Source organism: Gossypium hirsutum, chromosome D10 (assembly GCF_007990345.1).
Source record: "Gossypium hirsutum isolate 1008001.06 chromosome D10, Gossypium_hirsutum_v2.1, whole genome shotgun sequence".
In the NCBI taxonomy this organism is placed as follows: Eukaryota; Viridiplantae; Streptophyta; class Magnoliopsida; order Malvales; family Malvaceae; genus Gossypium; species Gossypium hirsutum.
Window position 1 is genome coordinate 19,805,788 of NC_053446.1, and position 16,029 is coordinate 19,821,816.

At 30.7% G+C, this 16,029-nt stretch overlaps 2 protein-coding genes across 3 annotated transcripts; one reads left to right on the forward strand and one right to left on the reverse strand.

Annotated features, from left to right (window-relative positions):
• The first annotated feature begins 4,075 nt into the window (after window positions 1-4,075).
• On the forward strand, window positions 4,076-5,923 carry LOC107914556 (CBL-interacting serine/threonine-protein kinase 14). Its single transcript, XM_016843498.2, has one exon. It carries the CDS (start codon window positions 4,347-4,349, stop codon window positions 5,628-5,630), a length of 1,284 nt encoding a protein of 427 aa, XP_016698987.2. The 5' UTR covers window positions 4,076-4,346; the 3' UTR covers window positions 5,631-5,923.
• A 4,763-nt stretch (window positions 5,924-10,686) lies between these two features.
• Window positions 10,687-14,157, reverse strand: LOC107914554 (prosaposin). 2 transcript variants are annotated; one of them, XM_016843496.2, is made up of 6 exons: window positions 14,003-14,157; window positions 13,318-13,428; window positions 12,392-12,579; window positions 12,029-12,226; window positions 11,651-11,710; window positions 10,687-11,025 (listed from the first exon to the last, which is right to left on the reverse strand). In XM_016843496.2, the coding sequence occupies exons 1-6, from the start codon at window positions 14,013-14,015 to the stop codon at window positions 10,894-10,896; spliced, it is 702 nt and encodes a 233-aa protein (XP_016698985.1). In that variant the 5' UTR covers window positions 14,016-14,157; the 3' UTR covers window positions 10,687-10,893. The 2 variants fall into 2 exon arrangements, with proteins under 2 accessions (XP_016698985.1, XP_016698986.1); XM_016843497.2 differs by having other exon boundaries at window positions 13,799-14,015.
• Between the last annotated feature and the right edge of the window lie 1,872 nt (window positions 14,158-16,029).

Below are 16,029 nucleotides of genomic sequence, written 5' to 3' on the forward strand. Positions count from 1 at the left end.
GGTGACTTCTTTGCTGTCATATTTTTTGGCCATATATAATTCAAAATTCAGTAAAACAATTAAATTATTATTTTCTGTAGGGTCATCCTATTTCTCAAGTTATCACTTCTGTTTCTTTATTTCAATTGAACCAAAATTATTTAATAATTAAAATGTCACAATTAACATTTTAAAATTTCCTACCAGAATTACATTCAATATTTTAATTATTTGATCAAAAGTAAAAATGTAACAACTGTCGGTATCATATATTTATACACAATTAAAGTAAGTTTTGTTGGCAAAGTTTATTGGTTGACACTTGGCAATATTGTTAGAAGACACATGTAAGCTCCTCACCTGAATTTTAGTTTTCCAAAGATTTCTGTTATTTACTATAAGAGCAATCAAATATTTTGCATTGATTTTGGATTTGAATAATGGATTTAATGTCTTCTTTTTTTCAAAAAAAAAAACAAATCAAAATCGTTATTTTTGTCAATCCAATAATTATCATTAACACTAAGTATATGTCAACTCAAAATTTAACATTTAAATGACAACACAAACATTGTTGATTTGAGAATTGGGAGTCATGGATGTGGTTGATCAACACAACTCCATTAAACCTACTTGTCACTTGAGCATGGAAATAAATAAATTTGCAGCTGAGTAGTAATGCATATACAAATTAAGTAACTAAGCATGCTATAAATTCATTTATAACCAAATCTGTATTTTTTTTTGTAAGTGCTCTTAAATTGAGGTCTAAATTCTATTTTGTCAAAATTAATTCTTAAACTTGACAAATGTTAGAGTTTGAATTTTTTTTTATCCAAGTTAGTCTTTAATATGTCCTTAAAAGAAAGTGGATCAAAAAAAGTTCAAACCTCGATATAAAAATAATTTTGAAGTTAAAAGACTAACTTAGATAAAATAGAGTTTAAACTCTAACGTGTGAGAACAATTACCTAATTTAGGACTAATTTAATCTTAAAAAAATTGAGCTCCTAAGAATCATTGTCAAGTTAAGACATAAAAAATAATTAACCCTTTAATTTATATTTTAGTACGTAAAGTTGTGGCAATTACTAGTTGTCGAAAGTGATGAGTTTCTAAAACTCAATTTGTTTTTCCTTTGGGGGATTCAATTTCATACCTTACCAATAGAAGAGAAATTATATTATATGCTATTGTTGGTGAAAATTTCAGATTTCCCAAGGAATTAACTAAAAATATGGGTTAACATCGATAAAAGTATCATAAAGGCTTCTATATTAGAAGTTGGATTGCATTTTAGCCACTCTACTAAAAATATGGGTAAATTAGTTCTCGTATGTTAGATCAAAGAGAAAATTGGCCATTCTGTTAAAAATTTCATCCATTTTTACTATTAAAAATGGGGTCCCTATACGTCAAGATAAGGTACACGTGACACCATGTGTCATTGTCTAGTTATTTTATCAGCCACACCAACTTTTAACAGTACAAAGGGATGAAATTTTTAACAGAAATTACCAATTTGCTCATTGATCTAACTTACATGGACTAATTTTTTGATTTTTTTAGTAAATGGGCAAATGCAATTTGACTCCTAGTACAGGGGTCTCCATGGTATATTTACTGGTTAAAACCCACTCCATTACTTTTTCATTTATTAATATTCAACACAATAATCATCACCATTCAAATGTATAGGACCCATGTAGGACTTATCTTTTTTTTTAAAGGAAAATTTCATTAATTCATTCCATGAATGAGACTAGAGGTGTGCATAGGCCAGGCCGAGCCGGGCTCAACTACAAATTTAGGCCCATTTTTTAGGCTCGGGCCCAGCCCGGCCTAAAAATTGGGCCTAAAATTTTGCCCAAGCCCAACCCAGATAAAAATGCTAAAACCCGGGCCCGACCCGGCCTGTCCATATTATTTTTTATATAATTTTAAAATATATATAATACATCAAAAATACTAAAAATATCAAAATAAATATTTCCCAATAAATTGAAAATAAATTTTAAAAAATATGTATACTTAAATAACACTAAGATAGATGCAACTTAACAAACAAATGCCTCTAAAATAATAACAAAATTAACAAATGTCTTTAAAATGATAAAATAAGTTTTATACAATGTCCAAACAATAACAACAAAATAGTAGCAACATAATAGTAAAATGGTCGCAAAATAGGGAGAAAACAATAAGAAAATAATATTAAAAAAACCAGATTTTTTTATCCTTTAGTAATTCGGACCCGGGCCAAAAATGACTTACCCAAGGCCTGACCCGTTTTTTAAATGGACCTTATTTTTTTGTCCAAGCTTATTTTTCGAGCCTATATTTTTACCAAAACCTTCTCACATTTCGGACAGGCCTTCGGGTCAGGCCGGTGGCCCGACCCATAAGTAGGTCTAAATGAGACCATACAATTCGGGGAAAAGAAAAAAAAAACAACAAACACCCATTGTTGGCGATAAAGGATAAGCTCCATCAATAAGACAAAGGCTTAAACCTTAGCATCAATAAAACATTATGACATGTTGACAATCAACTCTGTCACAGCTCAAGCATGACATATCTGAAGTGATTGCAATCAGTTAACATCATGAGGAAATCAGCCTTGGATGGTCTCAAACGATAGGGCAAAATTAGCAAAAAAGTTGAACATCCACCAAAATTGGAAAGGGCAATGACAAAATCATCCCTAAAATCACTTGCAAAAACAATACTACATGCATAAGCAAGACTAAAACACTTATACTAAATACGGCAAAAACTTCTAAAAGTGAAGACTTATTAAATAATGGAAAAGAAACAAAAAAAACATATAGTACTTAAGACAACATTGGTCTAAATCGACTCGTGTAATCTTTTATTATTCTAAAATACTCTCAAAATATTAACAAATAAAGAAGCTGATGAAAAGCCACCATTTGAATACCTACAACCAACTCAATTTCCAAGAGAAACTATAGGTAGCCATAGAGATTTAGTGAAAATAGACATTGTGTCATCTATCCATCGCAAATTGTGAAGATAGTGAAGATATTTATCAAAAAAAATATGCAAATGGAAAAGAGAAACGACATAGAGAGTGAATGAGGAGAATAAAGAAAGAGAGAGTTGGTGGGAGGAAAAAAAAAAGCAGGCAGTAACTAGATACGAGACTGGCACCGTTGATGGGTAAAACAATGAAGAAGAAACAAACAACTTGAAAAAAAAAGAGAAAAGTTTAATCAAATGAATATTAAAACTTATTTATTAAATGTGAATATCAACTTGTTAACGATGATTAAAGGATAATGAATAAAAATATTTTGACAAATTTCTCCTTTTTAAATAAAGTAAAATGATATGTTTTTTTGGAGCCAAAGTAAAATGAAAGATATAGGTTGAAACCGTAAATTCTCGTTTTCTCTTTCTGTAGTTAAAATAGAAATCGTCAGTCATTAAAATTTGAAAAAAGGTTCACATTTGTGTTTGACAGATTCACGAAATTCGTTAATCCCTATGATTTGGTATTACTATATTTTATTGAGTCATTTTAACATCAACTTTACACAAACTTATGACACTTGGGTGGCTGAATTTTGTCCTTGGCTTTGCTCTCACACAAGCTTTAAATTTAAAATTATTCATAAATTGTAAAATGTTTTCAAAAAAATAAAATGATAATTTTAGTCATAAAATAGAAAATTTATTTGGAGGATAAAATATAATTTTATTAGAAAATATATTTTCAAAAATCAAAATTAAAATTTTTAACTGTTTGCCTTGGATTACAGTTTTAGTTTAAAATTTAATTCAATCACAACTGTTTGAGTTGATGTGTGATTAATTGGTAATATCTATGCTACTATACTAATTTTATTAAAAATTATTTATATTATAAAATAATAAATATTATTTTGATATAAAATATTAAGGTGCAGATGAGGCTAAACGATTTCTCCAAGCCGTGAATGTAAAAATATATTTAATTAGAATTAAACGTTCAAAGAAACATAAAAATCCACGTGTCCAGTTGAGTGAAAAGACAAAAGTAACCCAATCCACCATTGATAAATAGCTTCAAAAAGCAGTCCTATTCAGTTGTCATCAAAGCTCTCCCCTGTAACAAAGTTTCAGTTTAAACTTCCCTGCTTCTTTCTCTTCTTTGTTTTTTTTTTCAATCTTTTCCTGTTGGGAAACATTTAATTGTTTGTTTTCCTAGAAAGAGAAGGTTGAACCCAGAAAGGAAAAAAAAAAAGAGGGGAAGTGGAGTAAACCCCCTTTTTCTTTTTTGAGTTAGACTTTTTTTAATACTCTGTTTCATGGGGGTGTTGTTAAAGATTTAACGGAAGGTTGGTTCTTTGGGTTTGACAACAATGCCGGAAATGGAAGAGGCGGGCAGTTGCAGCAGCATAACCAGTGAGCTGTCGGATATCACCTTGTTTGGGAAATACGAAATTGGGAAGTTACTGGGATGCGGGGCTTTTGCAAAAGTTTACCACGCTCGCAACGTGAGGACAGGGCAGAGCGTGGCCATCAAAGCCGTGAGCAAACAGAAAGTTGTGAAAGGCGGGTTCATGGAGCAGGTCAAGAGAGAGATCGCTATCATGCGACGGTTGCGCCACCCTAACATTGTCAAGCTCATTGAGGTGTTGGCTACGAAGGCTAAGGTTTATTTCGTCATGGAGTTCGCCAAAGGCGGGGAGTTGTTCACCCGGATTGCCAGGGGACGTTTCAGCGAAGATCTCAGCCGTCGCTATTTCCAGCAGTTGATTTCAACCGTCCAATTTTGTCACTCGAGGGGCGTCTTTCACCGCGATTTGAAACCCGAAAATCTCCTCCTCGACGAAAACTGGAATTTAAAAGTAACCGATTTCGGACTCAGTGCGGTGAAGGAACAGATCCGACCCGATGGCCTCCTCCATACTTTATGCGGAACCCCAGCTTACGTGGCGCCTGAGGTTCTAGCAAAGAAAGGATACGACGGTGCCAAAGTGGATGTTTGGTCATGCGGCATCATTTTATATGTCCTCCACGCCGGATATTTGCCGTTCAACGATCCCAATCTGATGGTGATGTACCATAGAATCTATAAAGGCGAATTCCGGTTCCCGAAGTGGACGTCCCCTGATCTCCGGCGGTTCATATGTCGGCTTCTCGACCCTTATCCTGAAACAAGGATCACCGTCGATGAAATCATGAACGACCCTTGGTTCAAGAAAGGTTACAAAGAAAACAAATTCCATGGTGAAGATTTTGAATATAAAGAAGAAACCCAGGGCCCGGGCACCAAGTGCTTAAACGCCTTCGATATAATCTCATTTTCATCCGGTTTCGACCTCTCCGGTTTGTTCGACGCGGCAGAGCTTTCAGTCCGAAGAGAGCGGTTTATTTCGGGGGAGAAACCGGAAAGAATAATAGAGAGAATCGAGGAAGAGATCAGAGGAATGGAGAACGTGAAGGTGAAGAAGAGAAGAGAAAATGCGATACTATTAGAAGGACATAATTGTGATTTTGTTCTCGCCGTAGATATACTTCAGCTAACTGAAAATTTGGTGGTCGTGGAGGTGGGGCGGCGGGAGATTAACGTCGAGCCAAGCGGCGACATTTGGAAAGATAAGTTATGGCCAAAACTTTCCGATTTGGCATATAGAAATTAAGCAAGGCAAGGTAGGTTTCTGGGTAATTAATAGATGATGAAATTGTGAAGTCTTTACAGTAAATCAGAAAACCTGCCGGGAAAATGTTCTCGGCGGTTGTAGTATACTATGTACATATACAGCCAGAAAAGTTAAAAACAAGGAAACAAAGCAAAATGTGTATGTTTTGTGTGATATAATAATGTCTTGTGTAAATTGTCCGACAAATCGGAGCAAATCCAATTCACCGACCGGGTTTCCTGTATTATATTTTTGCCCGGATTTGAACTTTGATTTCAAGTTATTCCTATTAATTCTCCCTTTGCTTTTTAGTTCACTTCATTGGGTTCCCTTTTTTTTAAAAGAAATTGTCAATTGATAAAATATTCTAATCATATTGTAAAATCAAAATAGAGATGTTTAGGCTAAATTATGCTGATTTTTTTAATTAGGGTTTTGGTTTTTTTTTAAAACTAAGGAAATCAGTTGATTTTAGAAATAGAAAAGAAAAGCGTATTTAGCTGGACGCGTTTTTTTCCGATAACTTTTTGAATATTGGTTGGAAACGATAACAAGGTTTGACTTTTCCAAGATGAGTTAATGAGTTAATGGTGTTATCCCACCATGTCATATGAAATGTATGTGTTTTAAGGCGCGTTATCACATCACTGTCCACTCAAACTTACTTATGAACTTTTATCGTATCACTTTAAAAATTCTAATCCTAAACCCTTTAAAAATAACCCTAAACCTATCAAAATTAAGAATCCTAATTTTGGGAGATGGCGCATTTTTCTTTTCTTTTTCTAGAATCGACCTATAGAGAAAACAATTCAAACCCCTAATTAAAAAAAATCATCATATTTCTTTAATTTAGCGACATTTTTATGTTTAATTCTTGAATACAATCCATTTTTTCATTGAAAGCTTACGACCTATTTTTTAAATATAAATTTGGATTTACTAAGCAGTAAGCCTAAAATGTTGATTAAAAGTTGAATCTTGGAGAAGATTGAGATTTTAGAGATTGGTGAAATGAATGGGAGATTTTATTTACTATTTCATGGTACATTTGAGTATGTTAATTACGCAGAAAACCAACTAATTCTTACTTCATCCCTAAGACATTGAGTGAAGGAGTGGAGCAAATCCCTTTCCTTCAAATCATTCTGATGCTCCTCTCTCCCCTATCCTATTTTAATTTCCTTTTCTTATCCAATCATTATAAAATTTGAAAATATAAAATAAGATTTAAAATTTTATAAACATAATTTCACAAACTTTAATATTATAATAATAAATCTGTTGATATTATTAATGGATAAAAATTTTCAATAATTGTTGAGTCTTATTTCGACTGCCATAAGCATTGATGTCAATGTAGGAGGACGTGAGTTTGAATACGTTGAGGCATATTATCCTCCTATTTATGGGTTGAGAAAAGGTTATAGGTAGTTCTATGCATTGTGTTAAAAGAGCAAATAATTGTTAAAAAAATAATTTATTTAATTAATTTTGATGTTTTAAAATTTAAAATTTAAATATAAAAAAAAGGAAATTTAGAACTTTTAGCTAGAGATAAATAATTAAAATTTGATAATTTTCTTAATTTCTATCGTTTTTTCACTTTAATCATGAATATTTTTTATCTTAATTAATACTTAAAATTTTTTTACGTAATTAAAATAAAAGTGTAAATATAATATAATTTTTATGATTAATCGTTAATTAAAAATTTAATATTTGAATGAATAAAATAAAAAGACATTCGATAAACTAAAATAAAAGCATCTTAGAAATTGAGTCATTAACTACAGAATTTACCGACTCAGAGCAGGTCATACCCATTGAGTCTCTACTCTCATGGCTTTAGCCGCCATCATGGATGTTTCCTTTTTGTGTTTTAAGCTTTGACATGTGCTTTCATGGATTGGAGGGTTTTAAAATGAAAATAAATTATTTGAATGTAAAATAATGAGGTATATATTAATATTCAAGGTGAAAAAAAAATTAGTTGGAATGTTAGGCAAGATTTTGTTTGTAATTTTAACGGAAGTGATTAAAACGAATAAATTTTATAATTTGAGTATTCATTTTGTAAATTTTTTTAGATATCTAAAATAAAAACTTTTGAAAGTTGAAAGACTATCTGTATAGTTTACTCTTTTTGAAAATTTTTGTCTTATGTGAATCTCAAGTTGATTAGCATGAGGTCGAGAATTTAATCCTTATATTTGTAAACTCTTTCCCCTTTGTATTGTACTTTTTCACTTGTATTGAAAAAAAACTATGGCACCTTACTTAAATAGTCGAACAAATTTGATTCCTTTCTTCTCTCAATTTTATTTATGATAATATGAAAATTGTTATAGATATTATTGTAAGAATAATTTTAATGACATTAAAAAGGAATACTTTTGTCATTTTAAATCATATGTGTATAGAAAATGCATTTAATAGAATTTAAACACAAAACATTATAATTTTCAGTGTTTTTTCCATCTCAACTAATGCTTCATTTAATCTTTAAATCATTTTTTATATAAATTTATGTTATATAATTTTTTATATAAACTTTGGTCGATGTCTCCCAGGATACAACAACGAGATGAGCACGGCAGTAGCATGATTGCAATGATCAATGAACTATACCCTAGCTTTCTTCTATCACCGAAAACAGGTTTGAAATATGCAGTGAACAGATCTCAAAATTTTTACAGGAAAAATAGAGAAAAATTTAGTGCGTATTTTCTCCTGCAGATTATTTTGATTTAAATAAAATACTAAAAATGAAAGAACTTTTGGAAATTTTGACTAATGGAGCAATTAACGTATGTGAATTAAGAAGCCATTAAAACCCAAATTAACGTCTGAATTAAATGAGCCATTAAACTCAATTTAATATTTGTCCTTTTAATTGAAGAGATAAACTCTATTAAGGAAAAATAAAATCACATATTGGGCTAAAATATCCGCAGGCCAAGAAGGGTAGACCAATCCAGACATTTCACGTCGTCCACATCGTACGGGTGCGCCCCCAACCTTGGCGGGTTTGAAATTAAGAATCTAAGTTATAAAATTGGAATAATTAATAGTGTTACCTATTTTCACTACCAAATTACACTAAAGGACTAAATTTTAAATTCAAACATAATAGAAAGACCAAAACCATTATTTTTCCTTTCTAGTGATGAAAGAATAGCACCCAGAGATTAGTACAATACCGCCCATAAAAAATATTTTTTTTAAAAGCTGATGTGACCGGTGGCTAGGGAGAGGGTGTCGCCAATTGGTTAGGCGGCACCGATTTTTTTACTGTAGCTGCTTAGATTTAAAAATATTAATGTCTTTATCCCATTTCAATATTTATTTAATTATTTTATATTATTTGGGTAAAAAATCTTAAAAATTATCAAAATACTCTTATTTATATTAACAATTAAAAGTATATAAAAATTAAATTAATTTATTTTTATGTATCATTATATTAAATTATTTAAATATAATTTATTGTTTTATTTAACTTTTTAAAATATTTTATGTATAATTAATTTACAAATAATTTGTATTAATTACTTAAAAAGTAATTAAAATTTATACTTCATGTAACATTATTTTAACACATAATATTTGTTACACTGCAAGTGGAGTTTTTAGACTCCACAAGCATGGTTAAAGGTTGATAAATGTCCTATAGGGGTATGGAAAATATCAAAAGATAAATATTAAAAAAAATTAAGACAGGGATGCTTGTGGAATAAAAAAAGTATATTGTTAGTGTACAAAATATTAATTCCATAGTAAATTATTTAAATATAATATAATTTAACTAATTTTTAACTTTCAACTATTATGTAAAAAAAAAACATTTTAACCTTCAACCATAGTTTTTTACAGCAATGTAGAACATTAAAAATTAGTAAATTGCATTTTTTCAGAGCATTTTTTATCACTTTCAAAATCACTTCTGAAAAGTACTTTTCAACCACAACAATAATAAAGAATTAATTTTAACTGTAAAACTAAAATAAAAATACTATTTAAGAAAAATAAAAATGAATAATAAATTATTCACAGTTAAAAATATAATTTTACGGTCAAGTTACTGATTGCCTTCGGCCCTAATTAAGTGTTAAAATGGATTAAGTGAATTAATTAGGGTTCTTATTGGTACATGAAATTTTGAGGCCACATTTTGTAAGTAAGACTAGCACGTCTCAATACAATATAACTTACACTGATTCCAAGTTTCATTCTCATTTAATGAGTTACCATTTGGGCATAAATATAGATACGTAAACAGAAATTTTTTTTGAGTTAATCAAATTGATAAATTCTATTTTATCATTCTAACTTGATTTAAATTTTTTTCGAATCGAGTCGAGTGAAATTATTCGATTTAAATTAAAAAAATTAAACATATCAAATTAAAATTTTGTTACATTATAACCAATTCTAGGTTAAAGTACATAAATTTGAAACCATATATATTTGAAAACTTTTTAAAAGCAGAGTAATAAAAAACTATCATTTAGGTCCCAAAATTATCATTTAACTTTTTTTTTAATTTTTAACTTTTTTTATATTCTTTAAATATTTTTTAAAAAAACTTTATAATTTTTTCAAAAATATAATTTTTGGAATTTTTATAAATATTTTAAATTTTAAATATTTTAAATTTTTAAAAATTGTTAAAAAACTTTTTTGTAAGTTTTGTTAAAAGAGACCAATTTAATCATTTTTAAAATTGGTAGGGATTAAAGGAGTATTTATACCAATTTGATATTCAAATTATTTGAATTGTAAAACTCAACTCGAACTCGAATTACTTATTCGAGTTGACTCAAATAACTCATTCAATTAACTCAAAAATCAAATTACTTTTCGAATCGAATCGAATTTTACTCACCCCTAATCCGAAGGATTCTCATCATATTCATGAAAAAGAACTCATATTTATCGAATGACAAAGATACTCCTGTCAAAAACGTAACTCTTTATCTTGTAAGGAACCAAACTTGATGAGATTCACTTTATCATAAAGGGCCATAAAAGTTAAAACTTAAGCATTGCTGGGTGAAGAAAAAAACTTGAGCATAGTTAGATGACTTACTATGTTCCTAGTAAATATTTGGATAACTAGGAGAAGCAATCGAATTCGAGCATTTCATATCTTACAATCAGTTCAATGTTTATACTTCTTATGCATTGCACAACTGCACATCAGTGTGCAATATAAATACTTATTTTACAAACAGCATTTCCTTGTGGTTTGAGGCTACAATTATGAATCTGCCACCAGTGTTTGCTTCGCACCATTACAGGCGTGGAGTATGGTGCAAACATCAGTTGTTTCCAGAAAATGCTCTGTATTCGCAAGGATCAGAGGCCCGTACTCGAAAACTAGGCTTTTACACTGACATGAAGAACACACGATGGCAGATTAGAGTCACACGATGCTCACAGTAAGAGGGTGAAAACAAAACCAATAAACAGGCAGGAGAGCAATCAAGTGAGGAAAATTTCATAATTGTTAATCTGACCTTTAAATGCAATAACTTGAATCAAAAGGATGGTTATTCTACATGTGAAGATTTTACAGATGCATATAAAATTGCTGTCAAGAGCACTAGTAAGTTCTTGGTAAAAGTATCATGGAGACCCTTGTACTAGGAGTTAGATTGCATTTTACCCCTTTTACTAAAAAAATGGGTAAATTAGTCCCTATATATTAGATTAAACAGCAAACTAATCATTTCTGTTAAAAGTTTCATCCATTTTTATTGTTAAAAGCCGGTGTCACTGACGGAATAATCAGATAGTTACACGTGAGGTGTCATGTGCACCTCTTTCTAACATACAGGGACCAATTTTTAACCGTAGAAATGACAGGAATTTTTAACAGAAGGATCAGTTTTCTCTTAGATCTAACTAAATGGACTAATTTGTTCATTTTTTGGGTAGAGGGAACAAAATGCAATCTAACTTCTAATACAAGGGCCTTCATGATACTTTTACCTAAGTTCTTCAAATACACCAACCTTTTTCACGTAGTTCTGCACTGAATCACAACCCTTCAAAAGGAGCTCAATTATCTCCAGCTGGAATCAAGGCAGAAAAGGTGTAACAAATTAGCAATATTGCTATCTGTTATATTGCAAAAGGTATATAGTTGTAATAATCCACACGATCCTCCTTTAGCAATAGGCATATCGTATCAAACAACAGGAAATACCACAGCGGAGTAGCAATACATCACCTCTCACTAACAAACTGATAGCACATACATTATATGTCAACGAGGAAGTCTATATTTTAGCAAAGCAACTCAAAAGTACAGGTATCAAGGATATCCAATTATTCATAAGATAAAAACTTGAAGAGACATGTAGTTTTAAAAAAGATGGAGTAATGCAAACCTGTGTATCAGGATCTTTCAATTTGGTTAGTACTTCTGAAACAGCATGGTGGCACACCCCACAGCAATCTTCACGGATTTGTGTAGAGATAAGTGCAAATTTCTGACATAGGTTGACCTCTTTACACAAAACTTCAGGTTGTACCGAAGAGATTTCCACAAAGAAGAGAGGAACATAGTAGTCCAGCAGTGTGATGCACTAGGCAGAACAGGTCAGATGGAGATTTAGTATTTTGCACTTAGAAAGAGGACATAAAGATCATTTTGTTTTTTTTTTTTTTATTTCATTTAAAGATAGCCTCAAACATCAAGTTGATTTGAATATTCAATAAGCCACCACCATTTAACTGAGCTAGACGAGTACCTGCTGCTCAAAAGAAGGAATACGAGAGCAACTCTTGTGAAGCACCTCAACTATCTCAGTCTGGGTCTTGTTCTGTGAAAGGAAATCAATTGCCTCAGTAGCAAATTCCTCACACAATGTGCACACATTGTCCTTCCCAACAATGTTTTCTACTACTTCCTCATCTTGCCCCTGGTTTGTCTGCACAACTGAACCAGGATTCTGTTTGATTACACTTGATTGTTTTCTCACTTCCATTGTATAATCTCAAGTTAAAAAGTTATACAGTTTGCAAATCTATTTCTTATTGGAGAAAGGCATGTATCTGCACATCTTCAATGAGCAATCAATGAGCAATCATTTAGGGATCTCATTAACATCAGTAAACACTTCTTGGCAAAAGTATCAAAATTTCAAGCGTCTGTTAAATATAGATAGTAACTCATGATGCAATAAGCAAGGGATATATCAACCTGAATTTTTGGCAATAAGCGATCTAAGCTCAGCCCAAGATGATCTTGAAAGGCCAAAAATAAAAATGTTCAGAACCTATAAAAGCCAGACCTATAACCAAATCCCAAACTTGTCCCAAGACCTCCAATTGCAAGCCCTATCTCAAATTTCCAACATAGTTCAAAATTTAGCTGGTAATTATTAATAGTTAACTCAATTCATACATTTTCACAAGCAAGTAAACTTAAATGACCTTGGAACATATTCACCAATAGATTTAGTTCAACCATCATTAAGCTGTAACTTCATCTGAATATGGATTATTAAACCATTAAGGGAGTAACGTTCTGCATCATCTTTCAGGTATTATTACAATTAAACAAGCGAACTTAAGCAGCCTCTCTTAGGACTGGGAAAAAGAAAAGAGAATCTTGTAGATACCGAAAAGAGACGATAACATCAACAATAATTACCAAAACTCTTAACAGAATTACCTGATGCACCAGAGAGTTCTACCGGAGCGGCTTCTAGTTGTCTAGCATCGCATACCCAGCTTGCACCCAATACAAAGAGGAATAAGAGCCCAACTCTCACATCCATAATGCCTGGAGTTATTCATTAAATAGCATGAGAATCACATAATTCAAACGAAGAGTACTTGATGAAAAAGTAAAATGTCTTTTACATGAACATATCCAAAGGTAAAAGATCCTATGACAACAATAGACAAAATTTTAAACTAATACACATATCACTTGAAAGGTGCGACCATAGTCTGAAAAGTGATAGAACCCAATACAAAAACTAATATTATCCTTAATTACTAGCTATATCTCAAATTTCACTTATCAGTTAGCTTTTTGACTGGGCTTCACACAACCCAGATGCCAAAAGACCGGTAGTAGCTCCAGAACAAGCAAAAGTATAACAGCAGCAACAATTCAAAAGCAGATTATTCCAAAACCCAATACTTACAACAATTCATATTTTTTGTGTTTCAATACTTGAAACTAAACCACAACATGTAGGATGAAAGAGAAACCAAAGCTTTCAAGTTTCAACAAAGAAATACTAGAAGAAAATCCCATCAAAGATTTTGCACAAAATTAAGCAATGGAGAGGAAAAACAGATGAGATATAATGAAAATAGAAACAGAGGATAGAAGAGAAGAGTTGTACCTTTGGAAAGCATAGTCAGCGGCAGAGGGAGATCGTATTATTAATTCCCTGTGAGTGTCGGATTGGGCAAAGGCGTGGAATTGTCGTTGGCGCTGCCCCTTATAAACTCATCTACCACCATGTTTATTTGTAAATTTTTGGTCAAAATATGCTACAAATTACTATATTCTTTCTATTATTAGAGCTTAATATATCAGTAATTTAAAAATTTTTATACTTTGAATTTTAAAATTTAAATTTAATTATTAATAGCATTAATTTTTTTAAAAGTTGATGGTGTAACATTTTTAAATGGAAAAGATATTCATAAATGTCCTAATGAACTTGAATTGAATATAATCATTTTCAAGGTTCAATTTCAACTCATTAATTTAACTTAGAAATTATACTAATAAATCATTGAAACTTCAATATTGAATAAAAATTTACAACTTTCAGGCGAGGGAGTAAGCAAGTATAATTTCAATTTTTTTAATCCATTATTTTAATTTCTATTGTTTTTTTACTTTAATCTTTGATTTTGTTTACCTAGATCCATACTTAAAAAAAGAAGAAGATATTTTTTGAGTGACCAAAATGAAAATAGCTAAGAAGTTGGCTGGCCAAAATGAAACTATAAATATGATGTGATGTTTACAATCCATTAGTGTTAAGGATTTAATGTTTGTGTGATTAAAATGAAAGCTATCTCCGACGATGTGGACAAATTTGAAAGAATTTTTTTTTGTGTAATCAAAATAAAAACGCCTTAAAAATTGGATGACCAACTTAGTAATCTAAAAAGAGAAGAGGAGAGCCTTTCTTTTCTTGTTTTAAGAAAATATTTATATATTTAGTACTTGACTTGGCTTATCGAGACGAAAACAAACTTGGATTGTATGATGTCCTAATATGATAATATTAACATGATCAAAATTTTAACAATATATGATGTATAATTAAATATTATCAAATTTAGGTTCATAACAAACACAACTTCACACATAATATCTGCAACACGTTCCCAATTAAATTCGAGAGTTACAACTTCAGTATATCAAAGTATTTGGTTCATTGAGACCATGTTCATAAACATATTTTACAATGGTTGTTGGTACTATATCGGTACCGGTTGTATCGATTAATGTATATTATTTCAGTTTTAAATTGATACCAAGTAGTTTGTATTCCATTTTAGTTAAAAATTTGTTGGGTTTTGACCATTTGGGTGCATTTGATATGTTCTGATCAATACTAACTTATATCAGTGCGCAGGGTGTACCTAGGGGGACTGGTAGAGGCCTTGATTCTCTTAAAATAGAAAATTTTTCATTTAAACTCTTAAATTTTTTTAAAATTAGTAATGGTAAAATTGCACTTTGCCCCCTAAAAATGATAAAATTTTAATTTAATAATTTAAAAATTATAAATATATAGGCTATCAAAATAATGAAATTGTATTTTTACTATCATAAAAATTACAATTTAATTTTGGTCTCCCCTAAAATAATTTTCTGGCTTTGCTCTTACCGGTGCATTGGCCTGCACTAGTTGGTACAAAATTTTAATATTTTAAATTTTCTTTTATCTTAAGCATTTTTTTCTACAATTATATTTAAAATTAACAATTATTAAATTATATTATTGAACATAATTAATGATTTTAAAACTTATATTTACAGTAAATATATTTTTAAGGTTTAATTGAGATATATATGCATGTATATATAATATATAACTTATTTTTGACCAAAATAATATATAATTTATTAAGAAACTAAAAAAAATATAAATATAAGTGAAAATGATTTAAATATATATAATTTATCAAGAAACTAAAAATTATACTATAATTATATATGTGAAAAATACTTAAAAATATTAATAAATCCGAAACGGTACATCGAAATATATTTGTACCAGTACGTACTAGTGTCACGGGGCTGGACCTTTCGTCTCGCGATCCGTGCGGCCTTAGGCGATTCGCTCGTCCAAACTCGCCCAAGTCAGCCTTTACTCGAATGAGGATTCCTTAAGAACTCCTCCAA

Bases quoted from the DNA above. Each gene is read 5' to 3' on its own strand.
- LOC107914556 (XM_016843498.2), top strand. From the start codon at position 4,347: ATGCCGGAAATGGAAGAGGCGGGCAGTTGCAGCAGCATAACCAGTGAG.
- LOC107914554 (XM_016843496.2), bottom strand. The intron at 12,580-13,317 runs GTAATTCTGTTA...ATCCTGGTTCAG, and splicing joins AGAACTCTCTGGTGCATCAG to TTGTGCAGACAAACCAGGGG. The intron at 11,026-11,650 runs GTTGGTGTATTT...TCTTCATGTCAG, and splicing joins TGCAGAACTACGTGAAAAAG to TGTAAAAGCCTAGTTTTCGA.